Genomic DNA, 17,680 nt, shown 5'->3' on the forward strand with positions numbered 1-17,680 from the left:
ATTCCCGCCAGACCAGACTGGCTTCCATCCAGAGCAATCCTCAATTCCATGACGTCCAATACCAGAAGCAGAAGCAGCGCATCTTATTGCCGTTCTCTATGATCGTTATCCTGCCCCCAAGAAATACCAAAATCATTCGCGCCATCAGTCATAGTCCTGTCCCCATAGCATATCGTCATCCTCATCTCCTTCGTCGTCGTCGTCTTCGTCCCCTTCACCCAGCATTGCCGGGCCTTGAGCCTGGTTCTTATCCTTGAAGCCGTCCCAAAAAGCGCGAATAGACGCAGGGATATTGTCCAGCTGCGCTTGTGCCTCACCGGCCGCGTTGATCCTGTAGACCTCCATCTGCAGATCGCCCTTCCACGGGTCATCCTCGCCGCGGCGGGCACGTCGCACTTTCGCAGCGTACTTCATGTTGACCCGGATCCGCTTCTGCTCCTGCCTGTCCGAAATGTTGACAATGATCTCGATGAACTGGCAGGGCAGGCCGCGGAGCGCCTTCATCACCTCGGACGTCTTCTCGAAGAAGTTGAGGAAGGTGAGGTCGCCGGTCTCGCGGTCGCGCGAGGGCGTGATCTCGATCTCGATGGTGTGGATGCGGCACTTGATCGGCTTGAGGTTGCGGAAGACGGAGATGGCGTTGGCCATGCTCAGGAGGTAGCCCTTCTCGGTGCGGTTGGGCTCGGCGAGGATCTTGATGTGCCGGAACTTGTGGCCGTACCGGTGAATGTCGATCTCGACGTGCGGGTTCTTGGATGCGCCTGGGAGGGGCATGTCGTCGTTGTACTCATCGTCGTCGTCGGCGTCGTAGTCGGAAGAGCACTCCTCCATGGGCGCAAGGGGATGCTGCACCACGATCTCGTCCTCTCCGTCGCCAACCTCGGAGACCCTCGCAGGCGCCGTCTCTCTGAGGAGGTAGAGGAACTTGTTCCCGCCGTAGAAGATGTCGATGGCCTCTTTCCAAATTTCGCGGGAGGTGCGAAGGATGGCGGTATCGAGGCAAGGGCGGTTCCGTGGATAGAGCGTGGACCAGCCCTGGCGGACTTGCACGGGGTTGTCAGCCACGAGAACGAACCCGTAAATTCTATCCCTGATCTCGGGAGGGAATTTCATGAACCAGATCTTGCTCGTTGGCATGTCTTGTGCAGTAAGATCAATGACTGAACCATGCTTCAACTTAGTCGGCGTTGGATCCGGACTAGGAGGACCGTAGATATCGTCGTCGTCGCTCTCGTCCAGAAAGGGTGTGGCACCCTTGGCCTTCTTCTTGCCCTTTCCTTTGCCCTTGGCATTCGTTGCAGCAACAGCTTTCTTGGGCTCAGGGGTTTTGAGAAGAGGCGGGGTGAAAGTCATCGGAGCACCCCAGGTGTAATGAGCCGTCGACTTGGCCGCAAACGCTGCGCCGTAGTCTCGAGGGATCGGCATCTCACGCTCAGTGAAGTCATCCCAGGTCTTCTTCTTGGTGGCCTTCCTGCGCTTTTGAGGCGGCTTCCGCATGCCATCGTCGTCGCTGTCCGTCTCGGCAAGCTCAAAGCCGCGCTTTTGGGCATACTTGAGAACCGCATCAGGTATTTGACGCTTTGGGGGTTTCTCAGCAGAGGCTCGTTCCTTCCCCTTCGATGACTTGCTCTTGGACTTGGAGGATCCGGTAAGTGCGGACTTGGACGAGCCGGATGTGACAAATCTCTTCTTCTCAGTGGAAGAGGATTTGGACTTCCTTCCGGGAGCCATCTTGGAGGGTTTTTTTTGTAACTTCTGAGGGTATCAGCGACTGTTGCCAGGAAGATGTCAGAAAACTTACTTAGATGAAAGGGGGTATATGATAATATTTGGACCTGCTGGGTTAGATGGTCAGTGTAGATGTCGCAGTCTTTGAACCCAGTGAAGTTTCACTTGCTGCCTTGTCGCTTCTTCGTTCGTGAAATAAGTCTTTGTGGTGGTTTGTCTCTTGTATTACAAGTAAGACACTTCTGCAACGAAAGTTGATGTCAAAGAGAGAGATAGATATGTCATGAAGGTGAGATATGAGGCTGCGACCTTCCCAATGGGTTTAGCAGAGGAAGTAGACGAGAAACTTTTGAAGCAATCGTCAGCTCTCTCCAGATTTTAGACCTCTGGTAGTAGCAAGTCCCTACTTGCCAAACGACCAGGTAGTTAATGAAATGAATGAGCAAAATCCACAAACATGTATTGAAGTTTGGTGAAATTTGTGAGCCACAGACGAAAGCTCCAATGGCAGAATTCAATGCTAATAGAACGAGTGAAAACCGCGAAGAGACTGAAGAGAAGTGTTGTGTTGGTGGAGGATAGAGAAAGGCAAGATCCACGCCGGAGTGGTAGTGTTGATATAGACGCTGGCTCAACTACAGAAGGCAGCTTCAGAGAAGTGATGCCTTCCCGTTGCGGCCGATCAAATGACAGGAGGAGGAGGAGCAGGTGAAAATATGATTAGAAAATAACATGATTTCATATTTGGCTTCTACGACGGCTGTATTGGTTCTGGCAGGAGGGGCTTTTTGAGTGACCATGGTCTTTCTGAATCCATTTACTGATATTCACGATGTCGTTTCGACTTGTTAACTATAATTCATTTGAAAATGCGAGATTTATGTTACAACTTTGGTCGCGACTAAAACAATAGGAAAGTATCCAGTTAGATGAGGCCATGATGTTGTTATGGGAAAAATGGAATAAAAACAGATTCGCTGGGCAAACCGAGAGATGATATTTATTTGCCAATATACTGTCAATCTTCCAATAGTGAGGATGCCACGGGCTAGCCATGCAAGTCATGACAACACAATGAACCCAAGTCGTCATACGAAGGGCGACATAACGAAATTGACCGAAAGAATTCCATCCATTGTGTTCCATCACAATCCATGTTGTCTCAAGGGCTGACTGCATGCACTAGTTGGAGTTGTTGTTCTCTAATCCCACCGGGCGGCCGCTGCGACCCCTGCTAAGGCCCTGTGAAAGTTTGACATGCGCGCCCTTTGGTCTTTATGCCCCTCATCCTCTAACATAGCGCTCCACCATCGATTACGACGCGGGGTTCTTTCAGAAATCGAGATAGGTTTTAATTAGGAGTAGCCAATTATCAGACATGATACCTAGTCCCTGAACATCGATCTAAATGTTCCGAATACGCGGCTGATTCAAGAAATCGTCCGAACTATTCTCGATCCCAACATCGGAAGTCCTTCCGCTCCCCCACCTCGTAAGTCTGGCTTATTTCAACGTACGCCTGAAAAGGACAACCCCTTCTCTCTTTAACCATCATCTTCCATTGCGCATGTTCTCGGTCTATACTACTTTCGCTTTGATGTTGAAGGTGCAGTAACGTCTGATCCCCTCGTCTGCTCTAGCTTGAAGGATCCCCAAGTCTCCACATCTGGCACCCTAGTGCCGTACACTCGACGTTACCTATAAACATCGTGTCTTGACTTTCCTTCGATAAACTTGGCTCTCACTTTTATTACTGAAGATAATCCGCCAAATCACCCGAGACATCAACCACAATGGGCTCGCTCGATTCAGACACCAAGAAGCCATGGATCCAAACACCGTGCATTGCCTCTGCACCCCTGTCTAGGATAGCAGGATGGTACGTTTCAAAAGCACCATCGACCCAAACCAACTAACGGAATGTCTCTAGCAACATCTTCCTCAAGCTTGAGAACCACCAGCCCTCGGGCTCCTTCAAGTCCCGCGGCGTCGGCAACCTCATGTTCCGCGCCGCCGCCGCAGCCCCCGGCGCAGACGTCCACTTCTACTGCTCCTCCGGCGGTAACGCAGGACTCGCCTGCGCGACCTCCGCCATCGCTCTGAACCGCAAAGCCACCATCGTAGTACCCATGATCTCGTCGCCGCTGATGATCTCCAAGCTGCGCCTCCTGGGAGCAGAGGTCCACCAAGTCGGCGACAACTGGCCCCAGGCCGACCGCTACCTGCGCGAGGAGCTGCTCGCCAAGGACCCCGCCGGCGTCTACGTCCCGCCGTTCGACCACCAGCACGTGTGGGATGGCGCATCGACCATTGTCGACGAACTGGTATCGCAGCTGCCTGGCAGCGACATCAACGCCATCGTCTGCTCCGTCGGCGGCGGCGGCCTCCTCAACGGGCTCGCACAGGGCGTTGAACCGGAGCGCTGGCAGGGGACGAAGGGCCGGGAACCCCGTCTGATGGCCGTCGAAACGCGGGGAGCCGATAGTCTGAATGCGAGCGTGTTGGCTGGCGAGCACGTCACCCTACCCGGCATCACTTCGATCGCCTTTTCTTTGGGCGCCACGAGGGTCTCTGAGAGGACCTGGGAGGTCTCGCAGAAGACGCCTGGTTTCCGGAGTGTGACGGTCAGTGATGCGGAGGCGGCGATGGCAACCGTGCGCTTCGTCGACGATGCGCAGCTTGTGGTTGAGGTTGCATGCGGCGCAACGATAGCGACAGTTTACAACGGCATGTTGAGGAAGCAGCTCGGTGCGGGAATGTCGGATGAGGAGTGGGCGAAGCAGAACGTTGTGCTCATCGTCTGTGGCGGTTCGAACATCACGCTTGAGATGTTGAATGGGTACCGTGAAAAGTTTGGCGACGCATTTGCAAGCGCATGATACTGGAGATGGAATGGTCTCTTTTTAGACGATAAAATTAGATGTACACTGCCAAGGCATAAAATAGAAGCTGATAACCAGCGTGAGACGGTGACTTGGCCGTCCTATGTGTCTTCTTGTGTTCTATCTTTATGTGCTTCGTCTATCTCGCATAAGCCACCTCTCGCGATTCTTCTGCTGCCTTCAACCCAGCAGGAGATGACACAAAGTGACCCAGGTCGTTCAGCACCATCGTGACCTCCCCAAAATAGTTGACTTCTCCTTTCTGCGTGAAGCCAACTCTCTTGAATAGCGATATGCTCGCCGCATTCCCCTCTTTGATCTTAACCATCAACCCCTTCAACTCAGCCTTCCTACCCTTGCCTTCGCCCTCAACATACTCCTTCAGAATGCGCTCTTGGTTGCGGTGAACAAACACCAGCAACGTCGTGACAGCAGCGTATCCTACACCCTTGCCACGGTGCTCCTTCGCCGCCACCATAACGTCCACTTCACCGACATAGGCCCCCTCGCCCTCTTCCTCATCGTCGTGGGGATAAACGAAAAAGTTGATGTCGCCAATCATGCGTGCCGCCGCATCGACCTCACCAGCCTTTACGCTGGCCGCATCAGAGGCCGCATCCAGGGGTTGGCAGATGATGAAGGTGAGCTTGTCATGGGACGGCCGCCACGACTGCTGGTTCTCGTACTCCTCCTCCAGCGACAATGGCTCAGAAGCCGTCGCTTCTTGGATGTCCTGTCATAAAAATAAGCATGTGCCTGGACGTCGCGGCGGGTGCATTGGTGCGGCGTTTTGCTGACCGGATCACTCATCCACTCATGATAACGCTCCACATGTCTCGCTTCGTATGGCACAAGCGTCACCGCCGGCGTCGCGATCGCTATGTTCTTGTAAGTCCCTCACATCCAAACGCCCAGCGTCAAACAAATCAGACAGTGTCCTCAAAGTACATGCCTGTGTTCTCATTCAACCTCATCGTGAAGTATGCCAAGGGCGTCCGTCCCAGGCACGAAGTCCCCCACTTGCACCCTCGTTCCAAAAACTAAAAATGCGAGCGAAGCCGATGAGCTGGCCAGCGTCCCCGCCCTGCGCTCCACGCCTGCGTGCTGCCGCTGTCCGAAAGGGGCAAACAAACGACCCCGTCCGCGGAAGCAGACGCGCGATGGCCGCGAGGTATGGACCCTCCGAACCCCTGGAAGTCCTCAACAAGAACAAGTGTCAAGGTGCCAGAGTGGTTAATGGGCTGCCCTGCTACGGAATGCCTCGGTTTACCGAGACAACCTAGCTGCCAGGCAGTGGCTTCGGTCGCGCAGGTTCGAATCCTGTCCTTGACGTGTTTCCTTTTTGCGCCTTTGAGAACGGCCGGTTGAGTCACTCGGTAGTGTAAGTTGCGAGCTGAGTTTTTGGCTGAGGCGGATTTAGTGCCCCGAGCTTAGTGAGCTTGGGTGGGTGGTCGGGTGCTGAAGTGCACAGGAACTGCGGGGTACTTAGTGGACATTCCATATCTTTCAGTTCATCCACCGTCAAGGTGCCAGAGTGGTTAATGGGCTGCCCTGCTATTGTCCCTTGGATGATCGTTGTTCAGGCAGTGGCTTCGGTCGCGCAGGTTCGAATCCTGTCCTTGACGATTCTCTTTTGCCCCTTTTGATGAATCCGCGTGACATATTCTTTTTTGACCGGTGCTGCTCGTGCTGGCCTTGTTGCTGGGTCCAGCTGGTGGGTTTGCGTACTGCTTAGGACCGAGCGCATGCACTCATCGCATCTACTTACAACTAATTGACACCTACCTCATCTCGAGATATCCTGTTATTTCTGTGTTATAAAACTTCCCATTATATGCTGGCTGACTTAGTTACCACCCGCTGATTTAAACATCACGTTGAAAAGAAGAGGCGACTTAGTTTTTAAGAGCAGTCACGCTTTACGCCGGGCTGACCTGGAGACCTTCTCTTTCGTTCATCGTCATATAATTACAACATCTTACACTTCCACCAGTGATGGGGAGACTTTGCATTTACATTCAAATTCATAGAGAAACTGGAAACGCCTAGACTCACTCCTCAGCGGCCTGCGGAGGAAATAAAGCGTTCCACTTCCCTTCCTTGCCTGGATCGCCCACCGGGACACCATACGTCAAGTCTGCGCCAAACGTCGCATCCTGGAAGCGCCGCTTGCCGGCGTCAACACCCATGGTATCCAGCAGAAGCCCCATCTTGGTCGGCATGACAGGCTGGAGCAAAATACCCGCCACACGCGAAGCCTCCGCGGTGTAGAAGATGCACTCGTGGAGCGTGGCTTGGTCTTTGGGATCCTCCGACTTGACCAACTTCCACGGTGCCAGGTGGGAAATGTACTTGTTCGCCTAGAAGCCTTATTAACATATTTCCCGCAGAGCATTTCCAGGTAAGCGCGCTTACGTCGGCGAGAACATCTAGCACACCACGGATGGCAGCATTGGGATTCAACTCATCCATGCTCTTTGACATATCAGACGCCATGCCGTTGATACCTGTTTTCAGCTTCTCGCTGCTCGACAGAGTGGCGCTATTCTCTTCCGTCCACGCGACAGAGCTCAACAGAGAGGCGCTGTTCTCTTCCGCCCACACGACAGAGTCCCTGAGCTTCCACGTTTTGCTCTTGGCGACCCTGTTCATCAAGTTGCCCACGGTCGACTGAAGATCCTTTTGATATCGTGCTACGACCAACGAGTTCTCGTAGTCAGCATCCTGCTCAATGCCGCCGTCGCGCATCATGAAATACCGCATCGTATCTAACCCCCATCGGTCGACGGCGAAGAACGGGTTGACGACGTTTCCCAAAGACTTGGACATCTTCTTCTTCCCCAACGTCCAATGCGCATGGCTTAGCAACTGCTTCGGCAGTGGAAGATCCAGCGCCATCAGCAGCGCGGGCCAATAGATTCCGTGGAACCGCACGATATCCTTTCCGATGACATGCACGTCCGCCGGCCAGCCTCCCTCGTGCTCTTTCCCAGGCTGCCATGTCGGAAACCCGGCTTTCGTGAGGTAGTTAATCAGCGCGTCCACCCAGACATAAATCGTCTGCGAGGGATCGTCCGGTACGCGGACCCCCCAGTCTAGCCTCTGTACGGGTCTTGATATCGACAGGTCCTCGAGGTTGTTTTGTACCCAAGCGATAACTTCCTTCTGCCTCGCCCTTGGTACGATCCAGTCCGGGTTCTCCTCGTAGAACTTCAGCAAGCGGTCCTTGAGCGCCGTCATACGGAAGTGGTAGTTCTTCTCCTCGACCCACTCAACCTCGTTGCCCGTCTCGATCGACGCCATCACCGTCCGTCCCGTCGACGGCACCAACGTCCTCTCGACCTCATTCGCGGCGTAGAAGCACTCGTCGCTCACACAGTACCACCCCTCATGCTTACTCTCGTAGATATATCCCTTCTCCTTCAGCAGGAACCAGAAATGCTGCACAGCCTCCATATGGTCCGGGTCGGTGGTGCGAATGAAGTAGTCGTTGTCCATGCCAATCACCTGCGCCAGGTCGCGGAACTTCTCGGCCGTCGAGTCGCAGAACTCTTTGGGGGCGACGCCCTGTTTGGCGGCCGCCTGCTGGACTTTGGACCCGTGTTCGTCGGTGCCGGTGCACAGGATCGCGGGCCTGCCCCTGAGGACCTGCCAGCGCTTGAGGACGTCGGCGAGGAGCATCGAGTACATGTGGCCGACGTGCGGGGCTGTACATGTCCTCGTTAGCTCGCAGGTCTCCGTGATTTCGTCGCAATATCTTCACATACATGCATTGACGTAGAAGATGGGCGTCGTCACATAATACGGCTTTTCGCTCTTGCTGTCGGAGCTCGCGAACCGTCGCAATGTCGGCCCATAGCTGCACGAGGGGCAGACCCAGGCCGGTCGCAGCGCTGGTGCATAGCGGCGAGTACGGAAGGCCGAAGCTGCAGGTAGTCTTAATCGTCTCATTGCGGCTGTGTTCGTCAAGAAGCTACCTTTGGAAAAGCATGTCGCCGTCGAGCATGCAGGTAGATCGTGAGTCGAAGGGCGCGACTAATCACTGCCTCTCGAAATATGCCGACCTTCTGGAGGCACCGTACCAATTGAGTCAAGCGATAACGGTAGAGAGCTCTTATCGGTGAAAGATCCCTGCACCCCGCCATAATTCTGACCGAGTCCCCTTTACCTCGACAACTTTGCGACAACCTCGAGTAAACAACAAAGCTGCGCATTCGAAAAAGCTCCAGGTCCCATTCCACAAAACACCGTCGAAGACAGGACAACGAAATGTCTCTCCCATCTCGCGAAACGGAAATGAGGGCCTCCTCAGATGGTGCGCAACCTTTTAGCCCACGAGCAGCAGCACCACACTGACGCAGGCTCTCCCCTCCCCCAGCGGCCTCAAACTTCGCAGATGCCTACTACGACGCCCTCAACCGCCGCAAGCTCAAAGGCACAATGTCGCAGTTCTACACGACGGCCTGCTCAAAGTACCCCACGCCGCCCGACATCTCCGTCAACGGCGCCGTCCTCGCTAACGGGCCCGACGAATACACCACCCTCCTCGACACGCAGGGCCCCGACGTCCGCTACGAGATCGAGTCCCTCGACGCCCACGTCGTCAACCCAGACTTCTCCCTCGGCTGCCCCGAGCACCTCCAGGGCGGCGACAAGAACGGCGCAAAGTGCAGCGTAATGGCCCAGGTCACCGGCCGCGTCTACTACGGCAAGGGCCGCGATGCCGCCGCCAAGACGTTTAACGAGGTCTTCGTGCTGGTGCCGAACTGGGACACCTTCGGCAAGAACCCCCCGCGCGGCGTCAGGCGATGGTTGATTATGAGCCAGAACTTTCGCGCGCTGTGAGGTTGTGCATGGATCCGAGAGCGGAGGATATACCCCAGAATGAAGACATGTCGAGACGACCGGGTTGCTTCGCAATTCGTAATGAGAGGTACGGGCAATGACTCACTGGTCGCTGAAGAGCCTGCTAACTTGGCAACAGAATGGGATTATGGACGAAAATCGGAGCTACGGGAGATCCCTGTCATTTTGGCAGCATGAAAGCGAGGATGATCGTCTTTAAAGAACATCCTATTAGCGTGTGTCTTCTTGGACAAGATAGCTCAATAACACATCAATTATCACACAAACACGCTACCTATGCAAGTTGCTGCTTCCTGTACTTCCAGTATCCCGCCCTCACGGGATCCCACTTCTCCGCCAGTCGGTCGAGGTACTTGCCCGCCTCCTCCTTCTGGCCCTTCTCCGCGTACACCTCGGCCAGGAAGTCGAGCGCATGTGTACTGCGCACCACCTCCTTGTCCTCGCCCTCTCCGATGCCGTTGACAAACTGCGCCGCAAACGCCTCCGCGGTCTCTAGCTTCCGGCCGCCCTTGACGAGCACGCCCCTAAGGTAGTTCCACGCAGCTTGGTTCTGCGGTGCCAACAGCGCCTTCTCCTCGACGTACCTGACCTCCCGGTCCACAATGTCTGCGGGGACCTTCGGATCGTGCTCCGTCGCGTGCGAGCCCTCCGTCGAAGCTGCCGGGTCCGAAAACACGAGAAAGAACCGGTGCGACCAGGCCGAGTTGTTCCTCACGTCCTCCTCGATCCAGTTCTGCGTCGACAGCAGCTCCTGCAGGTTCCACAGCCCCAGCTTACGCACCAGATACTGCCTGTAGCTCCACACGTGATAGTTTTTGGTGTCCTCTTCAAGCATGCGCGTGAGGAAGTCCGTTTCGGACCTTCCGAAGCGCTTCACTTCGTCTGGGCTGCCCTTGATGTGGTTGTAGTGGTGGTCAAGCAGCAGCTGGCGGTGGTGCCAAATCTGGTAGTTCTTGATGTGCTCGAGCGACACCTCGTTGAGCCACTCGATCTCATCGATAACGGAAATTTCGAGCGCCTCGACGATCTTGAACCGGTACAGCCATACGGTGTAGTGTGCCGGGTTCATGGAGATAACGTGGTCCGTCAACCGCAAGCACCGCGGGCTATACTCTTCGGCGACCATGACGGCGCGCAGGTAGCTCATGACTGGAAAGAACACGCACAAAGTCAGTGGGACATGAAGATAGGCAGAATCCCCGAGGCCTCCATTTCCCGAAACAAAACACACGTCGGTGCAAGACACAGAAAGAAGAAGTGAATTATTTACCCTCAGCATAGTCCTCCGGGTAAGCAATCGTAGCCAGCGCGCCCTCGGGCTCCTCGGCGGGGATGGGCACGACGTCGTCCCACTCCGGGTCGGTCGCGTATGGCCCCATCTTCTCCCCGTAGAGCTCCTTCCTAAGCGCCGCCATCTCCCGTCGTCGCTTCCTCTCTTCGTCAATGTCCTCCTGCGTGATCTCTGTGACCTTGCCCTCGGCCGCGTCCGGAACGCCGTCTCGCATAAACTCTCTCCGCTGAAGGAACCTGCGGTGCAGCACCTCAAGCGCCGTGAGCTGTGCCTGTTTCGCGGCTCGAACGGTGAATTGGTCGAGCGGATACTCGCCCAGGTCGCGCCCGTTCTTGTCCTTGCCCCAGTCGTAGACGACCTTCTGCTCGGCGCTTCTCGGCTTCTCGAGTCGGCGGATCGGCGGCGATTCCCTGCTGACCTGCTTCCAGAACTCGCGCTCTGCTTTGTTGGTGAGGAAGAACTCTCTGTTGGCTACACGGCGCACCAGGCTCGCGTTGACCCAGGACTGTCGCTCCGCGGGCGAGAGGGCGTGCAGACCTCCGGCTTCCTCACGTCGTCGCTCGTGCGGATTCGTCAGGTGGTAGCGCTGGAAAGACCGCTCGTTGATCGTCTTCGGGGGTTGTTGGGTTTCAGCCGCAGCTTGCGCTTGTTGTTTGCCTATGATGGAGGGAGACCGTCAGTTTTGGAGAACGCCATCGAATGGGATTGATGCATCAGGCCATACAGGAGCTGTGCGGCCTTGACAGCAGCGCAGAGGGATGGACATCACTCCAACGTACTTTTGTTCTCAGCGTCCTTAGCTTTGGAGCTGGCCTTGGATTTGGCGGGCATGTCTGCGGCTGGCTTGGTCTATGGCGGGGTTGAGCTGGCGGCGAAGTATGTCCCGGACATGGAAAATGTTCGCCCATGGCTGCTACCCCACCACGGGAACGCCCACCTGAGACCCTTTGATCTAGCGAAGCCACCTTGGACAGCTCTGTTGTACGACATTAGGCACGACAGCATTGTTGTCACTGAAAATCCGTTTGCAGCATCGGAATAATAAAATTAAAAGGAATTTAGCACCGCAAGGTGGGCTTCTAACATTTGCACGCCGATTATATCTGATACATAGAGCCCCCTCTCATATTCCCGTCTCCTGCGCCATTATCATGTCGTACAGCGAATAAGCTGTAGTATCAAAAACTTTTCCCGATTCTGCGCCCTGGCAAAGCCGTGAAAGTGTAGAAGCAAATTGAAGAAAGTGAGTCGCCGTGGTCCTTACCGACTCTCGACCCTCCAGAACTTCCAGCCCTCCCTCTCACCTGCACCGCCGTGGACGCCTACCAGCTTCTCAACGCCCTCGTTACCATCGGCATTCAAGAAGCTGTCCAGGTCGATCTCCATACCACCTTCGTTGTCTTCCACGCCGTTCTTCAGAACAGCAGGCCAGAGCACGCCAACACCATCACCGCCGAGAGTTGTCTCAAACTTTTCGTAGCCTTCGTCTTCGAGTTGAGTCTCAAGCCGCACGAGCTTGTCCTTGGGCACATCAGGCTTCAGCAATGTGATAGAGCAACCGCCACCGCCAGCACCAGTCAACTTCGTCCAGCCGATGCCTTCGTGGTCGACAAGCTCTCTTATCCGCTCGAGGCGAGGGTGTGATACGCCCAACGAGACAAGAAGTCCATGATTGATAGTCATGAGTTCTCCGACCTGTTGCAGGCTTTCCTCACTCTTGTTGTCGAACTTCTCATCGCCGATAAGGCCGTCTGCCGTATTCGTCACCTTATCGATGGCGTCCAGAATGCTTCCGACCAATTTCGGGTGGCCGCTCTTCAACTTGGCGACCTTGGCGACCTCAAAAGCAGTTGACTTAGCCTGCTTTGTATCGACCAACAGAAGCGGTAGTTCAGGGAAATCCCACAGCGGGCGCACTGCTGGAGGCTTGTTGTAATCTGTGCGCTGGAAGACCACGGCCTTGCCTTGGGTCGCAACAGTATTGTCCACGCCTGAGGGGTTTCCGTGTATGCACATCTCGCATACGAATGCCCATCTGTTGATTCTCTCCACTTGCAACCTAGCCTCATCAGGAGGTTGGTCGGGATGTGGGCCCGACAAGGTACGCAATTGCAAGAGAAGAGCGGCCGCCAGGCACACCGCGATGGAAGCGCTGCTACCCAAGCCTGCGCCGATAGGAATTGTTGATCTCAGAGTGTACAAGCAGCCCGTAAACGATCGGTCGCCGAGAGCCAGGAAGATGTAGAGGAACGCGGAGGCCGAGTTTTGATGCACTTTCCGCACATCGTCGGGCTTGTGTGGTGAGACCTCGTTGAGATGTGGCTGAATGGCTGCGACGAGGTCTTGATCGAGCTCCGTGACCAAGTCATAGTACGATTTCTTCTTGGAGGGGTGCTGGAATGCCGCCCACGGGAGGTCGTCAATGTTCCACGTGTGGTGCAAGTCGATGTCTGGGAAGCGCAAGGAGACAGTTCTCCTAGATTTGGATAGCGAGGTTACAAGGAGGTACGATCGTAAGGAGATAGCCGCGGCGATTGCGGCCTGTTGGTTTCTCAAATGTCAGTGAATGCGCCAGAAATTAGGAAAAGGGGGTTTTTCGCAACTGACCTTGCCGTGAACGACAGCGTGCTCACCAAAAACAATGACTTTGCCAGGCGCTGAGACCATGAAGGCGGGCATCATGGGACTTGATTGTTTGCGATCCATTTTGAGACGATGGGATAAGTTGCCGTTTCCGTTCACAAAAGAGGTTGTCGGTACACCGTTGACGGCGACAGCATCCAGGGGGTTTCGCATCTCTGGAGCAAAGATAGCCATGAGCGGGTTGCGTGTGTTGAAGCTGCAACAGCAAGATTATTTGCGTGTTGCTGGGGAGAATCCGTTCTTGTCGTGCAGTCGTGGAGGAGGCGTGTTATCGGCCTAGCATAGTATCGCGGCTCAGGGTCCTCGCGCGCGGTCGTCCGTCTCTTTGGTGTGAAGAGGGGTCAATTGGTGAGTGGCACTAATAGCGGAGCGAATGGAAGGTGCTGAATGGGTCGTGATGGAGCGAGTCGGCGAGTCGTGTGGTTGTGCCAGCTCAGAAGTGAAAGTGGACGTGCCGAAAAGTCTATGGAGAAAAAGTGTTGGGAAGGAGAGGAGGGTGCAGGTGTGGTGACGGGTGACGGGTGACGATGGCGGCGCGCCAGATGGTGGTAGCGGTGGCAGCAGCACTTAAAGGCGTAATTTGGTAAGTGTGTAATACAGTAATACAAGCACTTTTATTAGAGGAGGAGCAGGACAGGAGGGACTGGACACTCGATTCAGTTAGCCAATTTAGCTTTCCCAGGTTCCGGGGGGTGGCCGGACAAATTGGACAACGTGGTGGTGGTCCTGGGCCTGGAGATGGAGGATGGAGCCCCCCTTATCAGAAGGGAAACATGGGGAAAGCAACTCAGAGAGAGGGTAGAGGTACTTACGGATACGGGAAACAGGAATCGGGTCAATGACAAGCACGAGCTGGGCGTGATGTGGTGGAGGAGGGGAAGGGTTGGGGCGGTTGGAGGCGTGTTTGTTCTAGACACAACGACGGTAAATAAGGGTAAGAGGTCTTGGGTTTTTGCGGGTTCTAGCCGTTCTTTGTAATGTGGGAATAAAACGTGTCGCAAGTGAGACTTGATTTAGATGAGCAGAGGGAGCGCCGGGGTTCCAGTCTGGGGGAGGAATTCTGTTGTTCGAGTCCGCCGCCGGGGAGGTTTTGGCAGCTATGCAATGGAAGCTCCGGTGGACGCTTTTCGTTTTCGATGGACGGGGAAAAAGTTGGGACGAAACTGATCGCACTCCAGACCCCAAAAGGGGGAGCAGTTGGTTCTATTCAGGGATACTGCGCAGTACCAAAAAAAGTTCTTTTTTTCGGTGATGGAAGACAGGCTGCATTACGCAGAACTGATATCTGAGCCCCAGGCAGGCACTGCATGTTTTCTGGCGGCCGCGTGATGTGTGAAGTGAGAAAGAGATGTGCCTGTCATCTTACAATCATCTTACTATCTGTCATCTTACCTAAAGGTACTTGCTGTTGCCCCAACCAACAACCAACAGCAGGTCCAGTTTGCTACTTCAAGTTGTTCCTCCAGGTACCACCTCATAACTTGTTCAACTTGCAGGTACCCTCCATGACTGCAGCTAGGCTCCCAGGCGGCCGGCCCTCTGCGCCTTACCATTGGCCCTGCATGTTTCCCCTGGAAGACATTCCCGGTCTGGCGGGTGTTTCCCGGCAAGCACCGACCTGCGGCAGCAGGGGTATCTGCAGGTGAAAAGGGTGGCCGCTCGGGCGGTGTTGTTGTCCCTCACTCCCTGTCGAGCTGTGTTGCGTATCGTGCGCCTTACTGGGAAGAGACAGGTACTTGGGAAGCTTTCTCACCTCGGACTCTCCCTCTACTTGGGCACTGGTAGCTAACACAACACGCAGCTTCGAGAAGCGAACATCGAAAGTTCCAAAGACGACATTGGAGATTTCTTAGGTTTTCGACGGCATGGAACCTTTTCCCATTATGAGCGGCTGTTGATGGCTCAGTTTGGGATGGACGAAAGCCACCGACCACGCCGTTAACGCCATCCGCCGGCAGTGACTTGTCACGCTGACAAGCTCGACCACCACTTCCTTCGTCCGCCAAGCTCGTTGCTTCAGAACACACCTTACTGGCTCTTCTGGCCTTCAGCACTCCTACGAGATTGCTTCAACGATAAGATGCTGACCGGCTTCCTGCTACCGCTTCTGCCGCCCAACCCACAGCAAACATGATCCAATTGTTTGCTTTATCGAAAAGCGAGTCGCGATGACCAATGGGCGAGGGAAGCTACATCCAACCAACGCAGTGGACGGACAAAACGGTGACCAAACCTCGGCTGGAAAGCTGTTCTACGGCAGAACTCCATGCTTTACGATGAGCTACGGCACGAGTACCCAGCAGTCTAGATACCTTGCGCTGCGCACGCCAGCAACCTGACACATCCGTCCGATCATGACTTTCGATCATCAACGACATTTCGCCATCGGTGCGACCGAGCGTCGTTTCGTCTGAGCCTCAACACGGGAAGGGCTGTGTGTTACTGGCTCGCCGTGTACCCCCAACTGCTACCCGCCTGATAAGTTGGGTCGCCTGGTTCCGTCTGGCGGTTTGCTGGTCAAATATTGGGCAGTCCGATGCGATAGCTGCCTGCTCCCGCCCTCGACAGCGGATTCAGCATGCAGACACCGAGCAAGGCGGCTGCACCTCCGCCGCTGATGGCACCTTGCATCACGAATTCTCTCTTGCGGTTGGGTTACAGGCTGCACTCCTGACTCTTGCTGGTTCGAGGCGGTGAAGCGGCTAGGTTTCCAGAGGAATGGCCGCCTAACTAATACCAAGTCGTCACATGAGCCCTGATGTCTCCAACTTGTCTCTCGAGTCAAGACTGGACTAGAAGATTTCTATGACCTCATCTGGCAGCTCCGAGTCTCGAAAAGAGAATAGAACCATTGTCTACTGCGTATCATCTCTGACTGTTCACACCGAAGGACTTGTTTGATTTCATGAGCCCAAGTCGCTCGTGGAGACACAGCTATGCACTTGAGCGCCGTGAACCACCATCTGGGGTGATGAGAAACTTATCTGCAGGCGGCTTATGCCCCAGGCGGCTTATCCCCCTGCCGTACAGCGCGGAGCATACGGAGATTGCCTTATCGATAGCATGTCGCTCCCAAATCTCAGCTCGGCGAGTGAGGCGCAGGTCGCCCAGCGCATAGCGGGTCACACAATCGGCACTCTTCTCCTTGTCGTCTGGGCAGACGATTTGTCGTTGATCATCGGGACCAAGCAAATACTTGGCAGGGGCAGCGACGTTAGAAAGCAACCGTCCAGCGTTGTCAATGTGTGCAGACTGCGAACGACACTTTGGAACCGGTCATCGGGAAAGCTACCCCGAGCTCAACCCCGAGTTCCAAACCGACGGGTCTCTTAGTCAAGGTTACATATATGTTCGCTTTTGAGGGCAATCAAATCTCAATGTAACCGGCCTTGGAAACCGGGCGATTTCGGTTGTGGACTGAACAGTTGACCCAGCGGCACCCAGCAGGAGAACATGAAGGCCCCGAGCATCATGAATATCGCCTTACCCACAAGCCCCTCTGCTCCTGTACCTGCGGCGCCCGAACACGACGGCGTCGTTGCGGCTTAGCGCTAGACGGCTTTCATCTCCGTCCATCGTGGGTAACCAAAACATGCCGACGGTTGACGGGCGGTCGAGCTGAACTTAGTTATGTCTCGCAGGCTGGACAGAAGTTTATCGACAAAAACGAGGCAGCAAATCAGGGACATTGCAAAGCGGTGCGGGGACGACCGGTTGCAGCCACTATCCGAGTCCATCCAAGTCTTCCCTGAGCTTTGGCTGGTGTCTTCTTCAGAGGGGGAGGCAGGCACTATGCGACTCGAAGTCCGGGCTGTCAGACAACAGAGCTTATTAGCACCGCCCTACCATGGTACTTCACCTTGGGCTCGGTCTGTGCCGCAGCGCTTGTTTGTGGTCAACGTCACACCCAGACCTCCGGCTTAACGACGTCGAGACTGCAGCCTTACTGCCCCGCTGAGCTGGACCTGTGAACTTGCAACCGGAATCCCTCGGAATATCCGCCTTCAAGCTCCAAGTCAACAAAGCAGAATTCAAACTCCAACTGAGGGTCGCAATTCTCTCTGCCCCAAGTTCAGGTCGTAGACGAGCGATCCCAGTCACCAGCCAACCGGACTCAAGCTCACACCCCAGTATTCCCGGCCCGCACCGAACCCCGCGCGCGAGCGAGAGCAAGCTCACCATCCTAAGCCCCCGCCGAGAGCCCCAGATAACGCTCTCCCATTCCTCAGATTCGCAGCTCATAGGACATCAATTTCTGCAAATTCTCGAT

The 17,680-nt window shown here is 55.0% G+C and overlaps 6 protein-coding genes across 6 annotated transcripts; 2 read left to right on the top strand and 4 right to left on the bottom strand.

Annotated features, from left to right (window-relative positions):
- Positions 1-144: 144 nt before the first annotated feature.
- On the bottom strand, positions 145-1,731 carry GCG54_00000782 (uncharacterized protein; the record flags this gene model as incomplete). The annotated part of the gene is made up of 1 exon (XM_045400914.1): positions 145-1,731. The coding sequence occupies one exon, from the start codon at positions 1,729-1,731 to the stop codon at positions 145-147; it is 1,587 nt and encodes a 528-aa protein (XP_045263587.1).
- Positions 1,732-3,521: 1,790 nt separating this feature from the next.
- Positions 3,522-4,607, top strand: GCG54_00000783 (Catabolic L-serine/threonine dehydratase; the record flags this gene model as incomplete). The annotated part of the gene is made up of 2 exons (XM_045400915.1): positions 3,522-3,607; positions 3,659-4,607. The coding sequence occupies 2 exons, from the start codon at positions 3,522-3,524 to the stop codon at positions 4,605-4,607; spliced, it is 1,035 nt and encodes a 344-aa protein (XP_045263588.1).
- Positions 4,608-4,749: 142 nt separating this feature from the next.
- GCG54_00000784 (putative methionine--tRNA ligase) lies at positions 4,750-8,561 on the bottom strand (the record flags this gene model as incomplete). Its single annotated transcript, XM_045400916.1, has 5 exons — positions 4,750-5,343; positions 6,593-6,614; positions 6,666-6,970; positions 7,026-8,317; positions 8,378-8,561. The coding sequence occupies 5 exons, from the start codon at positions 8,559-8,561 to the stop codon at positions 4,750-4,752; spliced, it is 2,397 nt and encodes a 798-aa protein (XP_045263589.1).
- A 318-nt stretch (positions 8,562-8,879) lies between these two features.
- Positions 8,880-9,455, top strand: GCG54_00000785 (uncharacterized protein; the record flags this gene model as incomplete). The annotated part of the gene is made up of 2 exons (XM_045400917.1): positions 8,880-8,925; positions 8,989-9,455. The coding sequence occupies 2 exons, from the start codon at positions 8,880-8,882 to the stop codon at positions 9,453-9,455; spliced, it is 513 nt and encodes a 170-aa protein (XP_045263590.1).
- Positions 9,456-9,750: 295 nt separating this feature from the next.
- On the bottom strand, positions 9,751-11,598 carry GCG54_00000786 (Protein farnesyltransferase/geranylgeranyltransferase type-1 subunit alpha; the record flags this gene model as incomplete). Its single annotated transcript, XM_045400918.1, has 3 exons — positions 9,751-10,625; positions 10,747-11,424; positions 11,547-11,598. The coding sequence occupies 3 exons, from the start codon at positions 11,596-11,598 to the stop codon at positions 9,751-9,753; spliced, it is 1,605 nt and encodes a 534-aa protein (XP_045263591.1).
- Positions 11,599-12,027: 429 nt separating this feature from the next.
- GCG54_00000787 (putative mevalonate kinase) lies at positions 12,028-13,584 on the bottom strand (the record flags this gene model as incomplete). The annotated part of the gene is made up of 2 exons (XM_045400919.1): positions 12,028-13,308; positions 13,375-13,584. 2 exons carry the CDS (start codon positions 13,582-13,584, stop codon positions 12,028-12,030), a joined length of 1,491 nt encoding a protein of 496 aa, XP_045263592.1.
- Positions 13,585-17,680: the final 4,096 nt, after the last annotated feature.

Source organism: Colletotrichum gloeosporioides (assembly GCF_011800055.1).
Source record: "Colletotrichum gloeosporioides strain Lc1 chromosome Unknown consensus_50, whole genome shotgun sequence".
Lineage (NCBI taxonomy): Eukaryota > Fungi > Ascomycota > Sordariomycetes > Glomerellales > Glomerellaceae > Colletotrichum > Colletotrichum gloeosporioides.